At 42.9% G+C, this 15644-nt stretch overlaps 1 protein-coding gene and 1 pseudogene across 2 annotated transcripts in view; one reads left to right on the forward strand and one right to left on the reverse strand.

Moving 5' to 3' along the window:
* Positions 1–15644, forward strand: part of ADAMTS18 (ADAM metallopeptidase with thrombospondin type 1 motif 18) — a 92605-nt gene that overhangs the window by 38536 nt on the left and 38425 nt on the right. For both annotated transcript variants that reach the window (XM_056862471.1, XM_056862470.1), the window contains exons 6-9: positions 2084–2221; positions 4665–4818; positions 8171–8266; positions 9869–10017. In XM_056862471.1, the coding sequence (XP_056718449.1) occupies positions 2084–2221; positions 4665–4818; positions 8171–8266; positions 9869–10017 (537 nt within the window). The remainder of the gene's footprint in view (positions 1–2083; positions 2222–4664; positions 4819–8170; positions 8267–9868; positions 10018–15644) is intronic.
* Positions 5558–5651, reverse strand: LOC130489241 (U6 spliceosomal RNA; annotated as a pseudogene).

The following is a 15644-nucleotide window of genomic DNA, read 5'->3' on the forward strand; positions in this document are numbered from 1 at the left end:
CTACAAGCTCAGTAGTACATAGGAGTTCACAGTCCCAACAGTCCATAATATTGTCAAAGGCTTTCACGGTCAGAGTTCATTGGTTCTTGTAGGTTATCCAGGCTGTGTAACCATGGTCTTGGTATTTTCTTTCCTGACGTTTCGCCAGCAGCTGTGGCAGGCATCTTCAGAGGAGTAACACTGAAGGACACTCCTTCAGTGTTACTCCTCTGAAGATGCCTGCCACAGCTGCTGGCGAAACGTCAGGAAAGAAAATACCAAGACCACGGTTACACAGCCCGGATAACCTACAAGAACCAACCAACAGTCCATATTCATAATTTCGTTATTTCCAGGAGAGTGCCCAGTAGAATCTGGAAGATGGTTTTTCTTGAGATTACTCTACTCCATTTTGTGGTTCTTCTTCAGTTCCTTTTCATATCTCTCCTCTATTGTCTTTACAAGCATAATTCTGAATGCACATTACCAATCATGTGTACAGCCTTTTACTTCGTTCCTCAGCGGGAACCTTTTACTTAGTTCCTCAGTGTAACCTTCAGGTGGTGGCTTGAGATTTCCCACTATTACAACTGATCTCTGGGTGACAGAGATCAGTTTGCCTGGAGAAAATGGCCTCTTTGGAAGGCGGACTCTGTAGCATTATATCCTACTGAAGTTCCTCCCCTCTTCAAACCCCGCCCTCCCCAGGCTCCACCCCTAACATCTCCAGGTATTTCCCAGCCTGGAGCTGGCAACCCTATGTGGCAGAGATGGTTCAGTGTATTTGGAACTGGCCCAGAAGGGATGGGGGGCACACAGGTGAGGGGAGCTAAACCATCCCTTTTATTATCTCCTTGAAATCTCGTCTTCCACGGGCTTGTCTCTCAGCGTTATTGCTGATACACGTTCCTCAGACATGGGGAAAGTACCTTGAGAGAGGGTCTGAGAGGATGTAAGCTGCAGGGTGGAGAATGTTCAGCATTCCTCGCCAGAATGCATATTTTGGTTTCAGAAGTCAACCTCATTTCCTCTTCTGTATGAGAACATAAGGAGAACTCTGCTGGATCAGAACAGTGGTCCATCTAGTCCAGCATCATGTCTCATTCACTAGCCAACCAGTTGCCTTGGAGGATCGACAAACCTTTCCCTGATGTTGTCTCTTAGCAACTGGCATAGAGAGGTTTAATGTTTTTGAAGATAGAGTTTCCCTTTAAATGTTGAAGCTGGTAGCTACTGATGAACTTGCCCTCCATGAAGGTGTCTCCACTTTAATTGCTGACCTATTACTGGGTCACAGGCTTATTTCAGCATGTGAGTCTTTTAATATGGAAGCTAACAATTCTAAAAAACAATGGACCCAATGCCTTTCTTCATATACAAGTCACTCCTACAGATATCTTGAGCAAGCTGTATGCCAGAGAACCCTAGAGAAGTAGGATGAAATGGCATGACTCCCTTTTTTGAGGAACTGTAAAAATGACGCCATTGTATATCAGTGTGGATTTCATGCATCATGCAATATGTGTGCTGGCGGGGAGGACTATGCACCCATTTGTTTCCATGTTAGGAGGACCACTGGTCTTTATGCGCTGGCCTCTGGAAAGGGCAGTTCTAGACAGACAGATACAGCGAAGTTAAAAATTAGAGCTCTTCTGTTCATCTTCCATTCACAGAAGATTCTGTGCTTAATTGAATGTCACTTAACTTTCTTTCACTGAGAAAACCTTTCAGTGACTTGAAAGTGTCCTTTGTGGATGGACACTTCACTTAGCTTAAAAGGTCCAGCCCAATAAGATTGACCTTTGCTGTCCTATGCAAAGTTACTCTAGCCTAACCCCATTGATTTCATTGGAGTAACACTGCATATAATTGCATTGTAAAACAAAATTGGATGCCATTTTGTACTTTGGAGTTAAACCTGGTAGAGATTCAAGGTCATCAAGAGAAGCTGAAGATTAAAACCACTGTTTTATAATATGATCCCCCAAATCAAGAAACTATTATTCCCATAAACCTGTCCCTCCTTGTTTAATCCCCTATACATTAGTAAGGTCTTCTGTTTTCTTTTCTCCCCCCCACCCCCTTTTTTTGCTTCTGTCTCTAGCTTTGGCATGATCCATGATGGAGAAGGGAATCCTTGCAGAAAAGCCGAAGGTAACATTATGTCTCCTACTCTCACAGGCAACAACGGAGTGTTTTCGTGGTCAATGTGCAGTCGGCAGTATCTTAACAAATTTCTCAGGTAAGTTTGAAGCAAGAGGCTGATCGTTGGGCATCTTGGGTCTGGACCAAAGATCTGGCATTGGATGCAAACAGATATTTCTTGAACAAACCAATATGGTTTGGGATGGGGAGACTGGCTAGTGTGGTGGGGTGGTTCTGATTAGGATTTTGGAGACCCAGTTTTGACCTCCCTCTTCTGCCATGGAAGTTTCCATGGCACAAAGGGGGGGGGGTCAAAACTGGGTCTCCAAGATCCTAGTCAAAGCTCTCTCTTACCCTAACCTACCTGACTGGTTTGTTGTTGTGATAATAACATGGAAGAGGGGGAAATGGTGTTGTGAATCGCCCTGGGTCCCCACTGGGGAGAAAAATAGGGTATATGTATCTAAATAAATGACATATTTTTTATTTAATCTAAAATCTCCTTGATCCATGTTTGAATCCAGCACACATGACATGTGCAGACAATGTATATGGGGGGGGGAAGCATTTGGTAGCCCTGCTCCCACTCCATTCAGCTTTTCAGCTTTGAGAGCCAGCATGGTATAGTGGTTAAGAGCAGTGGTTTGAAGTGGTAGACTCTAATCTGGAGGACCAGGTTTGATTCCCCACTCCTCTACACAAGTGGGGGATTCTAATCTGGTGAACTGGGTTGGTTTTCCCACTCCTACACATGAAGCCAGCTGGGTGACCTTGGGCTAGTCACACTCTCTCAGCCCCACCTACCTCACAAGTGGAAAAGGGAAGGAGAGGTGATTGTAAGCCGGTTTGATTCTTCCTTAAGTGGTAGAGAAAGTCAGCATATAAAAATCAACTCCTCCTCCTCCTCCTCCTCTTCTTCCTCCTCCTCCTCTTCTTCTTCTTCTTCTCCTCCTCCTCCTCCTCCTCCTCCCCCCCCCCACCTTCTTCCCCACTTGCCTGAAAAAAGATCCAGGATCCCTTGATCTTTCCTCACATGGTATGGAAAGCACTTTGCACATGGCACGTTTGAGAGAACAAATTAGTGGAAGGCGTCCAGCAGACGCTGCCGTTCCTCTGTTGAAACGGAGAACATTCTCAGCTTCATTTCATTCAGAAAAATTTAGGAGGGTATTAATGTGTCTCCCGCATGTCATCTCGTTTGGCCTTTGTCTAGGATTTCTTATATCTAAAACTGCAAGGTGTAAAAAATTTGCAATCTCATGTCTGTTTTCAGTGCCCGTGTTATGTTATGGTCTGTTTGTAATGCAGATTTGCCACATTGCTAACCCTCTGGAATTTGTGAGAATGAGTACTTCCCTATGAAGCCTGTCTATACAGCTGGACTAATTATTTTTTTTCAGTTGGCCAATTGTTCAAGCAGTTTGGAATAACAATGTACCACCTGTGTACAACTACCATCTACCATGTGTTTCTGAGGGCTGATTTCCACCTTATGGAGTACAATGGAGCACAGTGGCCAGAGGTCTCCATCGTTTGTCCTGTGCAAGAGTCACCCATAAATTCCTCAGTTCTCCCATGCACGGTGCCCTGTTTTGATTGCAGCAGTGGCACACGTGGAGAAGGGGCTTCAGCCTTCCCTCCAGTCAGTTTTCCTGGCCTGAAATTGTCCTGGGGAGCCCCAGTGTTTAGGCTGTTGGGGAAACCCACATGAAAACTCGACCCTTCTTCTCATGTGGCTTACTCGTGATCTGAATAGGGTATGGTATGCTTGCTATGTGCTGTCAAGTTGCTTCCGACTTATGGCGGCCCTATAAAGTGATGACCTCCCAAATGCCCTATTATTAACAGCCTTCCTCAGGTCTCACAGATTAGGGTTGCCAACCTCCAGGTACTATCTGGAGATCTCCTGCTATTACAACTGATCTCCAGCCGATAGAGATCAGTTCACCTGAAGAAAATGGCCATTTTGGCAATTGGCCTCTATGGCATTGAAGTCCCTCCCCTCCTCAAATCCCACCCTCCTCCAGCTCTGCCCCAACAACCTCCTGCTGGTGGCAAAGAAGAACCTGGCAACCCTATCACAGACTGAAGGCCATGGCTTCCTTCAGTGAGTCAATCCATCTCATGCTGGGTTTCCTCTTTTCCTTCTGGTCACCGTACGTATGGGAATTGAGGAACTTGTGCAGCTTTTACTTAGGAAAAAGGGTGGGGATCCTGGGCCTAACCTGTGTACTATGTAATCTGAGAATCAGCCCTGAAGAGCTTGCATTGGGGCTGCCTGCGTGCAAACCATTCCACAAAGCTTTTTTGTTTACAGACAATTTACAACACTGAGGTGTGAGCAACTGAGTGGTAATGAGTAACTAATGAGTAACTGAGTGGTAACTAATGGTGTACATTTAAGCAGGAGCAAGCTCTTGGTTGCTCTCAGGACCCTTTCTGGCTTTGAATTTCTCTTAAAAGATATAATTTGAGCCACGTATCATGGTTTTCGTATGGGGATAAAACGATTCGTTCAGAGATGCATCTCTTTCTTATAGTACAGCTCAAGCGGCTTGTCTGATCGATGAGCCCAGACAAACTGGGCGATACGAATATCCCGATAAACTCCCAGGGCAAATCTATGACGCTGACACACAGTGCAAGTGGCAATTTGGAGGGAAAGCCAAACTCTGCAACCTGAGTTTTGTGAAGGTACGTTTCTAAGACCCTTTCGAGCAAAGTCAGAACTTGAACCGGGAAACGGCAACGAGCTGTAAATGGAAGACATTATGAATGAGTGGAGGGGTTCCAATGAGCTCCAGGGTCTGCGCTCTGTCTAAACCTTCATTGATTTGGCAGGCTTCTCGCTTGCTTTTAAGGTGTTGGCTTGGATGGAAGTCAAGGTGGGCCATCATAGCTGCAGGACAAGATTGTGCCTACAGGATGTCGAATCAAATTGCAGATGACATTGAAGAGTGAACAGAAGGGGGGAGCCTGAGCTCCGTTTTGCATTAAGAGTTGTTTCTTTTTTTTATTGCATGGAGATGGAGTGGCAGTCAGCCCAGATTTGTTACCAGATCACAGAGAGGGGATATGGCTTAGTGGTAGACCATCTGCTTGGCATGCAGAAGGTCCCAGGTTCGATCCCCGGCATATCCAGTAAAAGGGACTGGGCAAGTAGATGATGTGAAAGACCGCCACCTGAAACCCTGGAGAGCTTCCAGTCTGAGTAGACAATACTGACTTTGATTCTGATTCAGTATAAGGCAGCTTCATGTGTTCGTGTGATCTGGCATATCCACACACTGTATGGCATGATCCAGTCCTAAAATGATGCTGTAATGGAAGAGAGATGCAGAAAGACAATACACTGTGAAAAATTCACAATTCGTGATCAATGAGTATGTAGTGGCAATGATGTAATGTATACAATATTATTTTATAATTTGTAAAAAATATGGAACGCTTCATGAATTTGAGTGTCATCCTTGTACAGTGGCCATTCGTGAAGCATTCCATATTTTTAACAAATTATTTTAAAAAATTACTTCATTGCCATTGCATTCTCATTTTTTTTCACAGTGCATTGTCTTTCTGTATTTGTCTTGTACGCTGTGATCCTTCAGGTTTTTTCCTGAAATGGAAGAGAGGGCATCAAAGAACTTGCCAGCTAGCTAGTCATTAATGGAAGAGACGGCATCCAAGAGCTTGCAATCCATTGGTGGATATAAGAGCAAGATGGAGATGACAGGACGAGACATGAGGTTGGCTTCTTCCACCTTTCCCTATGGTCTTGGCCAATTTCCGCTTGTTACTGCAACCTCTGCCCAGTGTGGCGTTTGTACTTGTAGGTCCCATGATCCTCAGCATAGCCTTTCCAGTGGCTAAAATAGGCTCCCCCCCCCTCAAGCAGAATATCTGATAGGATTTAACCCCTAAATTGCACCTCATTTGTGTGGGATTGTCTTTGTGCAAATCTATTATCTGTTTCTTTTAAGCTGCCTTTCCTCTAAGGAGCCTAGGGTGGTATATATGGTTCCTTTCTTCTCCATTTTATTATCATGACACCCCTGTGAAGTAGGTTAAGGCTGAGAAAGGCTGACTAGCAAAAGGCTTTATGGGATTTCCCATACAAGCCCTATTCTGACATGCTGTCCTCCACTGCTCTGGCTCTAAATACCACACCTTTGACATTGCCTTAGGTTGTAAGAGAAGGAAGTGAAGTGACATACAATAAAATAGGAAAGACAGGCCTGAAGGTTAGGAAGTGTGGATTTTGGGATGTGGCAAGAGTGGAGGGCAGGGGCCGTAGCTCAGTGTTAGAGCACCTTTTTTGCATGCAGAAAGAACCAGGTTCGATCCCCAGCATCTACAACCAAAAGCATCAGGTGGTAGGTGCTGAGAAAGGCCGCTGCCTCTGTCAGAGCAGTCTTAGTAGGCAATACTGACCTTGATGGACCAATCCTCTGATTCATTATAAGGCAACTTCATGTGTTTGTGAAAGACTGAAGCCTATGGGAATGGGGGGGGGGAGAGAGAGAGAGATTATAGATGTTCAGATAGGTTGCACCTGATCCTGCCTTATATTGAGACACACTGTGTTATTAAGGTCAAAATTGTCTACTCTGGTTAACAGCAGCTCTCCAGAACCTTAGGTAGAGCTATTGCACATCACCTGATCCATTTAACTGGAGGTGCTGGGGAATTGAACCTTCTGCACGCAAAGGAGATGCTCTACCAATAAGCCACAGCTCCTAGAAGAGATGGAGCTGTGATCAAGGGTGGATGACGAGGAAGGCGTTTTCAATATTTGAGGCAAGACAGGACAAGAATAAGATGAACCAAATGCTGGCAGCCAAAATGGGGAGGCAGGGGCGTACCTTGTTATTGTCAAAGAGGGAGAGGCAAAAGGTTTTGCAGCAGCTTGTATTGTTGGGGGGCAGGGTGGGCAGGGACAGGGTGTGGACTCAGAAATAACTTGGAGGCTATTTGTCTGGGAAATCAGTTGGATGGTAATAAAGATATGAGAAGGAGAGCTACAGTTGTGGCAAAGGGGGCGTTTTGATGTGGTTGAATTTGTTTGGTTGATAACATATCAAGGAAGAAGTGTTAAAGGTGTTTCAAACACAGATACTCATCTTACTGTAAGAAAGATTAGACATGGGTTCAAAATGGGTCAGTTCTAAGTAGTAGATCCTGGTGGCTTTTGTTAGCCTCTTAGCCCCAGTCACATGCAAGTACTACGCATGGGAACTGAATCCTCCGGAATGTTATTTATTCCATAGGAGAGTGTGCATGTATGCATGTGGATGATGCAGCCACATGGCAGAAGTCAGTTGCATGGGTTTTTCTCACCTCGTCGCCATGTGGCTGGGAGGAACAACCACACGTTAAAATTGTGGGAGTACCGGCGTTCCCAACAGTGTCTGACGGATTCTACAGGCTGCCACAGGAACTGATCTCTGTTGTCTGGAGATCAACTGTAATAGTGGGAAATCTCCAGGTGCCACCTGGAGATCAGCAGCCCTACCTAAACAACCAATGTTGGGTATAATTTTAGCTCAGCTAGCAGGGTCAGCCCTGGTTAGTATTTGGATGGGAGACCACCAAGGAAGACCAGGGTTGCTGTGCAGAGGAAGGCACTGGCAAACCACCTCTGTTAGTCTCTTGCCATGAAAACCCCAAAAAGGGGTCGCCATAAGTCGGCTGCGACTTGACGGCATTTTACACACACACACATACCCCAAAGCATACCCCATCACAGATGGTCTTTTAAGCTTTGGGCAAATCTGTCTTTGTGAATTTTGAGGTCCATGAGTAGATGATGGAGGTGGGGAACTCGCAGAAGCATTGGGTTGGATCCAGCCAATGCTTTCATTCAATCTTGTCAATTCCTCTTCTAATTACTGCCCCTGTCTCACTATGGCTTTTGTTCATGCAGGTCCCATGATCCCCAACATAGACTTTTGTGGGTGTGTGCAGGGGGGATGATGCTGGAAATGAACACATTGGATGGTTCTAGTCATGAAATAATAAAAGTAATGAGAGGTTTTTAAACTTTCAGGATATATGTAAATCACTTTGGTGCCACAGAGTAGGTCATCGATGCGAGACAAAATTTATGCCAGCGGCCGAAGGGACAACTTGTGGGATAAGCATGGTAAGTTAGTAATCGGTTAGTTGTGAAACGTGGGTTAAACAGAATAGCTCAGTGGCTAGGTGCTACCATCTGAGATGGTGCATGGCTGGGGAGAGAATGCATGTTTGAATGCTTTCCCATATTAAAAGCAAACTCCTGCTCAAAGAACTGTAGCATGCTAGGAAGAAATTCTTGTTGTAGAGCTCAGAAGGTGTGCTCCCTGTATTATTTAAGCCTCTCAATCCCAAAGACTCTTCCTTCTTAATGTAAGCTCCTAACTGTGCCTGAATAGTGAATCCTGTTTTCTAAAGCAAGAAATAATGTGTTACTGTTAGGGGAATTATCTGGTAGGTTTGCAGGGATTTCGTTTTCTGAGCGGCTTTGCAATTGTAAATCTGAAAAATTAGATATGATTTGGCATTTTTTAAATCGACTGTAATAAATATAGTGTTACCCAAGATGTGGATTATAGTTTATATTCAAAAATGGACTCCAAGGCTGGAGATTATAGCTAAATTGTTAGCTGAGTCGACCCTCACGTAGGGTTGGCAGATCACCCTGGGCCACCGGCAGAGGATGGGGGTGGGGGGAGGTTGGGTTGCCAGATCCAGGTTGGGAAACTCCTATAGATTTGGGGATGGAGCCTGAGGAAGACAGGGACCTTAGTGGGGTAGAATGCCATAGAGTCCACCCTCCAAAGCATTCATTCACCAGGGGAATTGATCTCTGTAGTCTGGAGATGAGCTGTAATTCCGGGGGATCCCTAGGTCCCACCTGGAGGCTGGCAACCCTACCCTCGCCTGACTCTCACAGTGGTAAAATTTTTGCCTATGGCATTTAATAATGAAATCATATAATGTAAATACTGTGTTTTATAATTATGGGTGTTGCATTTTTCTCTATGTCCTTATGACCAATTGGTCTGTGAGCATTATTAAATGGAATGGAAGTCTTTTCTTTCCCATGCTAGTTTTCTTTATGTAGATAAAGCATTTAAGCATGTGATTTCTGTCCTCCAAATGGGATGAATGGGGGAAAACACCACACAGTCCTTATGTCCTTTTGCAAGAGAAAGGCAGGTTAAAAAATGCCTTAAATAAGAAAACTGTGTTATTGCCTTCCATTCCCTCAATATTGGTTCCCCCAATTTATTTAGGGCTGAATACTATGACTGGAGAACACATCAGCTTCCCATTTTATTTTATTTTATTTTATTTTATTTTAATGGACAATCAACAATAGATATATACATAAACTAAACAAACACACAAATAGTTGCATAATCACATAAAATCACGTAAAATATTTCACAGCTCTACATCACTAACTTTTTCTCACTTAACCAAAACTTTATCTTATTACAAAATGGACATTTCTATTCTTTGAATCAGCTTCCCATTTTAGCAGCTTCAGTTCTTCACCTGCTGAATTGGAGGAAACAAACACATGGGAATGGATCAAGTCCTCTGGGTGACTTTGATTATTCATTTCCCCCCAATTGGTTTCCCTTCCTTGAAGTCCCAATCAGACCATCGGGGTTGCTTTGAAAGAAATGCCAATTTTTACACTTCCAAAATGGGCGAGCGTTGATGAAGCATTGACTTTCTACATTCCTTTCTACAGTGGTGCCGAAGAGGTCAGTGCATACGGTATGGAGACCACGGTCCCAAACCTGTTAACGGCCAGTGGTCCATTTGGTCTGAGTGGTCCCAATGTTCTCGGACCTGTGGAGGCGGCATAACATACCAAGAGAGACACTGCAATAATCCAAAGTAAGACATGGATATCATTAGGCATTATTCTTATGAATAGTTGGTATCTAGCAAGGCAGAGGGCAGAATAGATTTTCCTTGAGAATTAATACCCTTTCCTACCATCTAAGACCATCGTAATAGACTTGGAGGGTGTCTATTTGACTAGAACTGGGAGATCCAGGTTCAATTTCTCACCTTGCTTGAGCCTGTCATGCCCTTTTCAGCCTTAAACAACTTCACAAAATTGTTGTGAAGATATAATGGGAAGGGGAGAACCATGCATGTCACCTTGAAGTTTTTGCTGGAGAGGTGCAAAGAAAACATGATAGGCAGATAGTAGGAATCCCATATTCCTCATAATTGTCCTCTGATTAATTAACATAGCAAAGTTCTCTTGAAGACTGTTACTAGGCTAAGATGCCTAGTATCCAACCAGTTTATCCGACCAGTGGAAAAGGAAGGAAAGGGTCTCCTTGGACAACCCCAAATGGTTATTCTGGGGATGAGAGGGTCTACATGGACAATAGCCATGTGGGACAAAGGCAATAGTAAGGAGGATAACTGGGTAAAATTGAATGGACTGGATCCAACCTAGCAAGTTTTTAACAGAACTGAAACCAAAACCCAGAATAAGGTGACTTTTGCTTTACCAGAGGATGGCATAATAATTCTAGGGAGCAATGAATGATCCCTGTTCAATTCTTTTTATTATACTCTGGTTTTTCTTCAGATTGTATAAATCTTTCACCATTTACTAAAGGAGATTTCTTTATATTCGTTTATATTATTGTCTTTTTGCAACTGGTTTTATAGATCTGTTTATATTGCGTACACGTCGTATAGTTTTTATATGCAATTGATAAAGTATTTAAGCATACAAACATATAGCATTTATACGTACAATTTATAATACTACTTTATTAATTTATCTGATTGATTGATTTTAAACATTTCTTAGCCACCTTTCTGCTTTGCAGAACAAAAGGTGACTTACACAAAACAACAATAAAAATACACAAAATGCCAAAAATTAAAATGTACTGACACACAAGTAATGCTTTAAATGCATACATTTTATGGGAGAACTTTGGTGTGAGGAAACAAAAAAGTGATGCAAAAATAAAGAACAATGTATTGAATTTGCACAAAATGAAGGGGGATTTTTCAGGTTGTAACAGCAGGAATAAGAATTTCAAAAACTATTCCTTGGTGGTGGTTCAAAACTTGTGCATTAAGCATGCAATCCTGAATGGGAAGGGAGTTCCTTAGGAGTTGGCGTGACCCCGTGCCAGTGTAAGACCCCATTTAACACAGCTGTGCTGGCATCCTGGGGTGTTCCTGGGGGCAGAGCTGCCTTTAGGTTAGCTTCCAAACCCCTTTTGCCACAGGGACGCCCCCTTGAGCTGCGGTGTTGCTATACCAGGTATTTTGGTGGTGTAGCCTCGTTTTCCTCAATGGGGGCATTTTCCCTATTTTTCCTAACTGCCCCCCCCCAATTCGGGAATGGGCTGCCCATGTTGTCTCTGGACTCCATCTTGGCTCTATTACTACAATCTGTTCCCACCACATGGTGACGTCAAAGGTCACAAACTGCTGGACAGACTGTTGCCTACAGAGTTTCCCAAACTTTTTGAGTCATGGACTCTTTTCAGGAGAGAAATTCGTCATGGAGCACTAATTTTCACCTAGCACCTATATACTAAACAGAACGACAGTAGTATTTTCCTTTCCAATCTCTTCATGGAGCACTGGGAGATGTTTTGTGGAGGACCAAGTGCTCCTTGGAGCACAGTTTGGGAACCTCTGGTTGTCTAAACTGTTTATTTCTGTTCCTTTGTCAAATGATCCCAACTGTTCACTTGGGGTCAGCAGCCATCTTAAATTATCAAGCATCTACAATATAAATGATATGCATTGTTGAGGTAAGAAAATTGGCAATGGCATTCTGACTCTGTCTACATTCAGTAGAACCTTACAGCCTCCCAGCACCTTTGGAGGTCATCCACAGTCCAACAACTCTATGCAGATTTGCTAAAATCATTATGTTTGCGGTGTAAATTCACGAGATCTGGTTTTCATACATCACAACATTTTACAGTCAAGGTATTTTCCCTGAGAATGCAATAGGTTGCATAACTGAATAGCTTGGCCGTAAAGAACATGAAGCGTACCCATGAGACGTAAGCTCATACTAACTCATATCTGTGGGATTCAGGCTTACCTGCTTTATAATAGCACATTGTTCGCTCAGATATTAAAATACAATTTTAAACTCTCGTGTACTTAAAAAAACAAAACCCAAGCGAAACAATGGCTTTAACATATGTACTTTTTTATTTGTTGTCACGCTCTCGGTTGGGGAGTGATTGCGAGAACTGCAAATATCAACAGAGTGTACAAAGAGAACGGTAATTAGTCTGATTCTGGAGGGACAGTTCAAGGCTGGAATTCCCTAAGCCGCTCACTTTGTGCACTAAAGGTAGACCTCTGACAACCTGGTCCTATCATGCTTTCTCTGGAAAAAAAAACACAGGACTTCAGTGGACATTCCAAGCATGTCAGTAAATTCAAAAGGCAGTCTGTTGTTTAATAAAATAACAAAACGGTCTTGTGGCCCTTTAAAGCTTATTAGATGTATTGCGATCTAAGATGCTGTAGAGCACTGGAGTCCATTTGTATCTGAGAAAATGGGCACTGGTCCATGAAAATTTATGCCGCAATAAATCTGTTAGGCTTTATGGTGCAGTGCAACACTCAGAATTGCAACCTCAGGTTCATAAGATGTTTTGCCAATGAAACAAGAACTTCATATTCGGGTACTTCTACACAGATGTTTTGCTCCACTGTTGCTCCCCCCCCCTTTTAGGAGGATCCACAAAGCATCATTGTTTAATTGTCTACTTTCCAGGTTTTCCCTTGCTTTGCTCTGATGCTTCCCAGACCTGCTTTGCTAAGGTTTTTGTTTTTTTTAAGAATATAGTCCAGGCATGTTGGCATGCTTTCTAGATGGCAAGATGTGCCTTTTCAAACTTTCAGCTCTCAGCAGTGTTGTTTTCCTTCCTTCAGCCACTCATGGCTACTATTTTCTTTACCATGCCACTGGAGTATTTTTTTAACCAGAAATTGCTATTGTGCTATAGTGCAATAACATTGTAAGGATCTATTTCTTCAATCTGCTAGTTTTGCTGATTTCCCAACTTTAATTGTAAAAAGTGAAGTCCTTTTTTGTTGCTGAGTTATAATGGGAAAGGTGCAGGCACTTTTCATGCAGCTTGTCTGGAAAGGAATGGGGAGGCTGCAAGATGCCTGGAGCGAGGTGGGAATTCACTGCTCAGCTTATCATAGGGACACTCCATTTGTCTCTACAAAAGCCTCTGTGTTCATTGTGGCAGTGAAAGCAACCCAGAGAACCATCACCATGTGGATACAGCCCTTGCCATTACTACATGGTTTAATCTAAGACTTCATGTACCCCATTGCTTTCTAATGCTTCAAATTAGGACAGATAATCTTCTAAATAAAAATAGATATATAGTTGATGAAAAGGTAGATGATGCTTGGAAAGCCCTCATTCAAACCTTAATACAACCAGAAACTTAAGTTGTCTTGAGAAAGCTGCTGTTCTTTCTGCCTCAACTATCCTGTCTTAAATGTAGAAGTAGAAATACTAGCCTATTTTACAGAGCTATTGTAAGGATTAATGATACAATTTAACAAAGCTCTTCAAGTGTGGGACATAAAGACTAAATATTACATTCTGTACAATTTTTTTTTAAACTGTGCTGCTCCTCAGTTGTGTAATTACAGATGATATCACATCTATTGTTTCACAGCTGTATTGCTACCCATATTGACATGGAACAAGAGACAGTTTCTGCTGCTTGCTTTGACAGTGTTCTATATTCTTCATTTGTGAAAAGCTTTGGGAAGAAGTCAGCTTTTGAATCTGTGTTATTGTTTGCAAGGGATATAAACTGCTGAGACACGTTCTGTCTTGTTTTGTGTGTGTGTGTGTGTGTGAGAGAGAGAGAGAGAGAGAGAGAGAGAGGATTAGGGTATCAAGTCTGAGCAGAGAGTATCAAGATCTGATTGTAAATTGCACCTGGATTCTATCTTACATATGTTAACAAGATCTTTTTATGATGGATTCAACAGTATAGTATATTAGGACATGATAGTAAGAGGTTTTTTTTTGTAAGGGATTTAGTATCTATTGATAGCTTGCCACATATGGATTCATACATTGTTGTTGGGTAAATACTGTGTGTTAATCTGAAAACACATCTCATAACGTTTCTGAGAGACTTTATGCGCCACGTAAGTGGTCCAGATCAGTCCAAGGTAGCTTTGCCCAGGGCTGACTTCATGACATGTGTATTTAGGAGACATGCTTGGGTGGATGATGACATTGGCTCAGAAATCTGGAACAAAATCCGCCACCTGCTCACCTTGTTTGAGGAATGAGCACATCATGTAACCAGCCCCAGGAGACCCTGTTTTGAAGTCCAGGACCACTTATCTTTGGCAAATATAAGTATTCATTCCAGCTGCATGATGGCCATCATTGCTACAACAGCAATACAATGTGATATGTCCCATTCACCCAAGAATTCACCCCAATATTTCAGTCATTGTGACTATACTCTGTGTTTGCTCAGGAACCCAGCTGCAAACTTGTAGCCGGCAGAAAGGAGAGGGTTGGGAAGGAGCCGTCAAGCACAGAGAGCACCCAAGCTCTCAAGGTTGTGTTAATGACTCCGGCTGAAGCAGGACAATAGTTTCTCACCCTATACCTTCTGAAAGGTGATGCCCAAAGAGACAGAAAGGGAAACAGCCATGGTGCTAGAATATATTCTTTTTCTCTTGAGTCAGGAAGATCAAAACAACTCAAAAGTGGGACGGGACGGATTCCCCAAGGTAGATTATAAATTCTCAGGACACAGAGAAGAAGCTCTCTTCCATCTTGCTCTTCACCTTGGATGGGCACAAGCCATGAAAAACTATACTTTTACCTAGTATCTCCAACTTGTCCATGCAGTAAGGGAAAATGGGGCAAAGTCCCAACCATGAGAACTAAGGTTCTCCAGAATTTACTGCAACTTCAAGTAATACAAGCCTGTTTAGGATAAGTACGGAGGGAAAGGGGACAATGTGTTTTCACCTTTTCTTTGTTCCCTTGCTTACCAGAATGCTTGAACTGACCATGTGTATTCCTTTTATTCATAAGCTTTATCCATAAGCTTTGCTATATTTTGGATGCCCTGATGCTGATCTCTGGAAACACACCCCACCTGCTTGGTTTTGTTATCTGAAATGCCGTAATGGGGAGGTGTGTGTGTAAGCTCCTCGTGTCACTGATCCCCTGCCCTAATTTCTCATCCTCCAGCTTCATTTGAGAAGTTTGAGAGTATGACCCATTTTGACCCCAACATTCCCATTTTGTGTTGTTTTCCTTTGGGTGAATCAACCCGGTGATTATTTATTGTGGCACACTTTTCTGTTTCTTTGTGCCAAATGTGACCTGTAAAATGTAATCATTCCGTGTTACTAGTGTGTCAGTCTTTTATATACATTATAATCTCTCAATTTGTTTACCTGGTACGTATTTATTAAGCTTCCAAGAAACTTAGAGAAGCATACATGGT

The sequence above is a fragment of the Euleptes europaea genome, chromosome 17 (assembly GCF_029931775.1).
Source record: "Euleptes europaea isolate rEulEur1 chromosome 17, rEulEur1.hap1, whole genome shotgun sequence".
In the NCBI taxonomy this organism is placed as follows: domain Eukaryota; kingdom Metazoa; phylum Chordata; class Lepidosauria; order Squamata; family Sphaerodactylidae; genus Euleptes; species Euleptes europaea.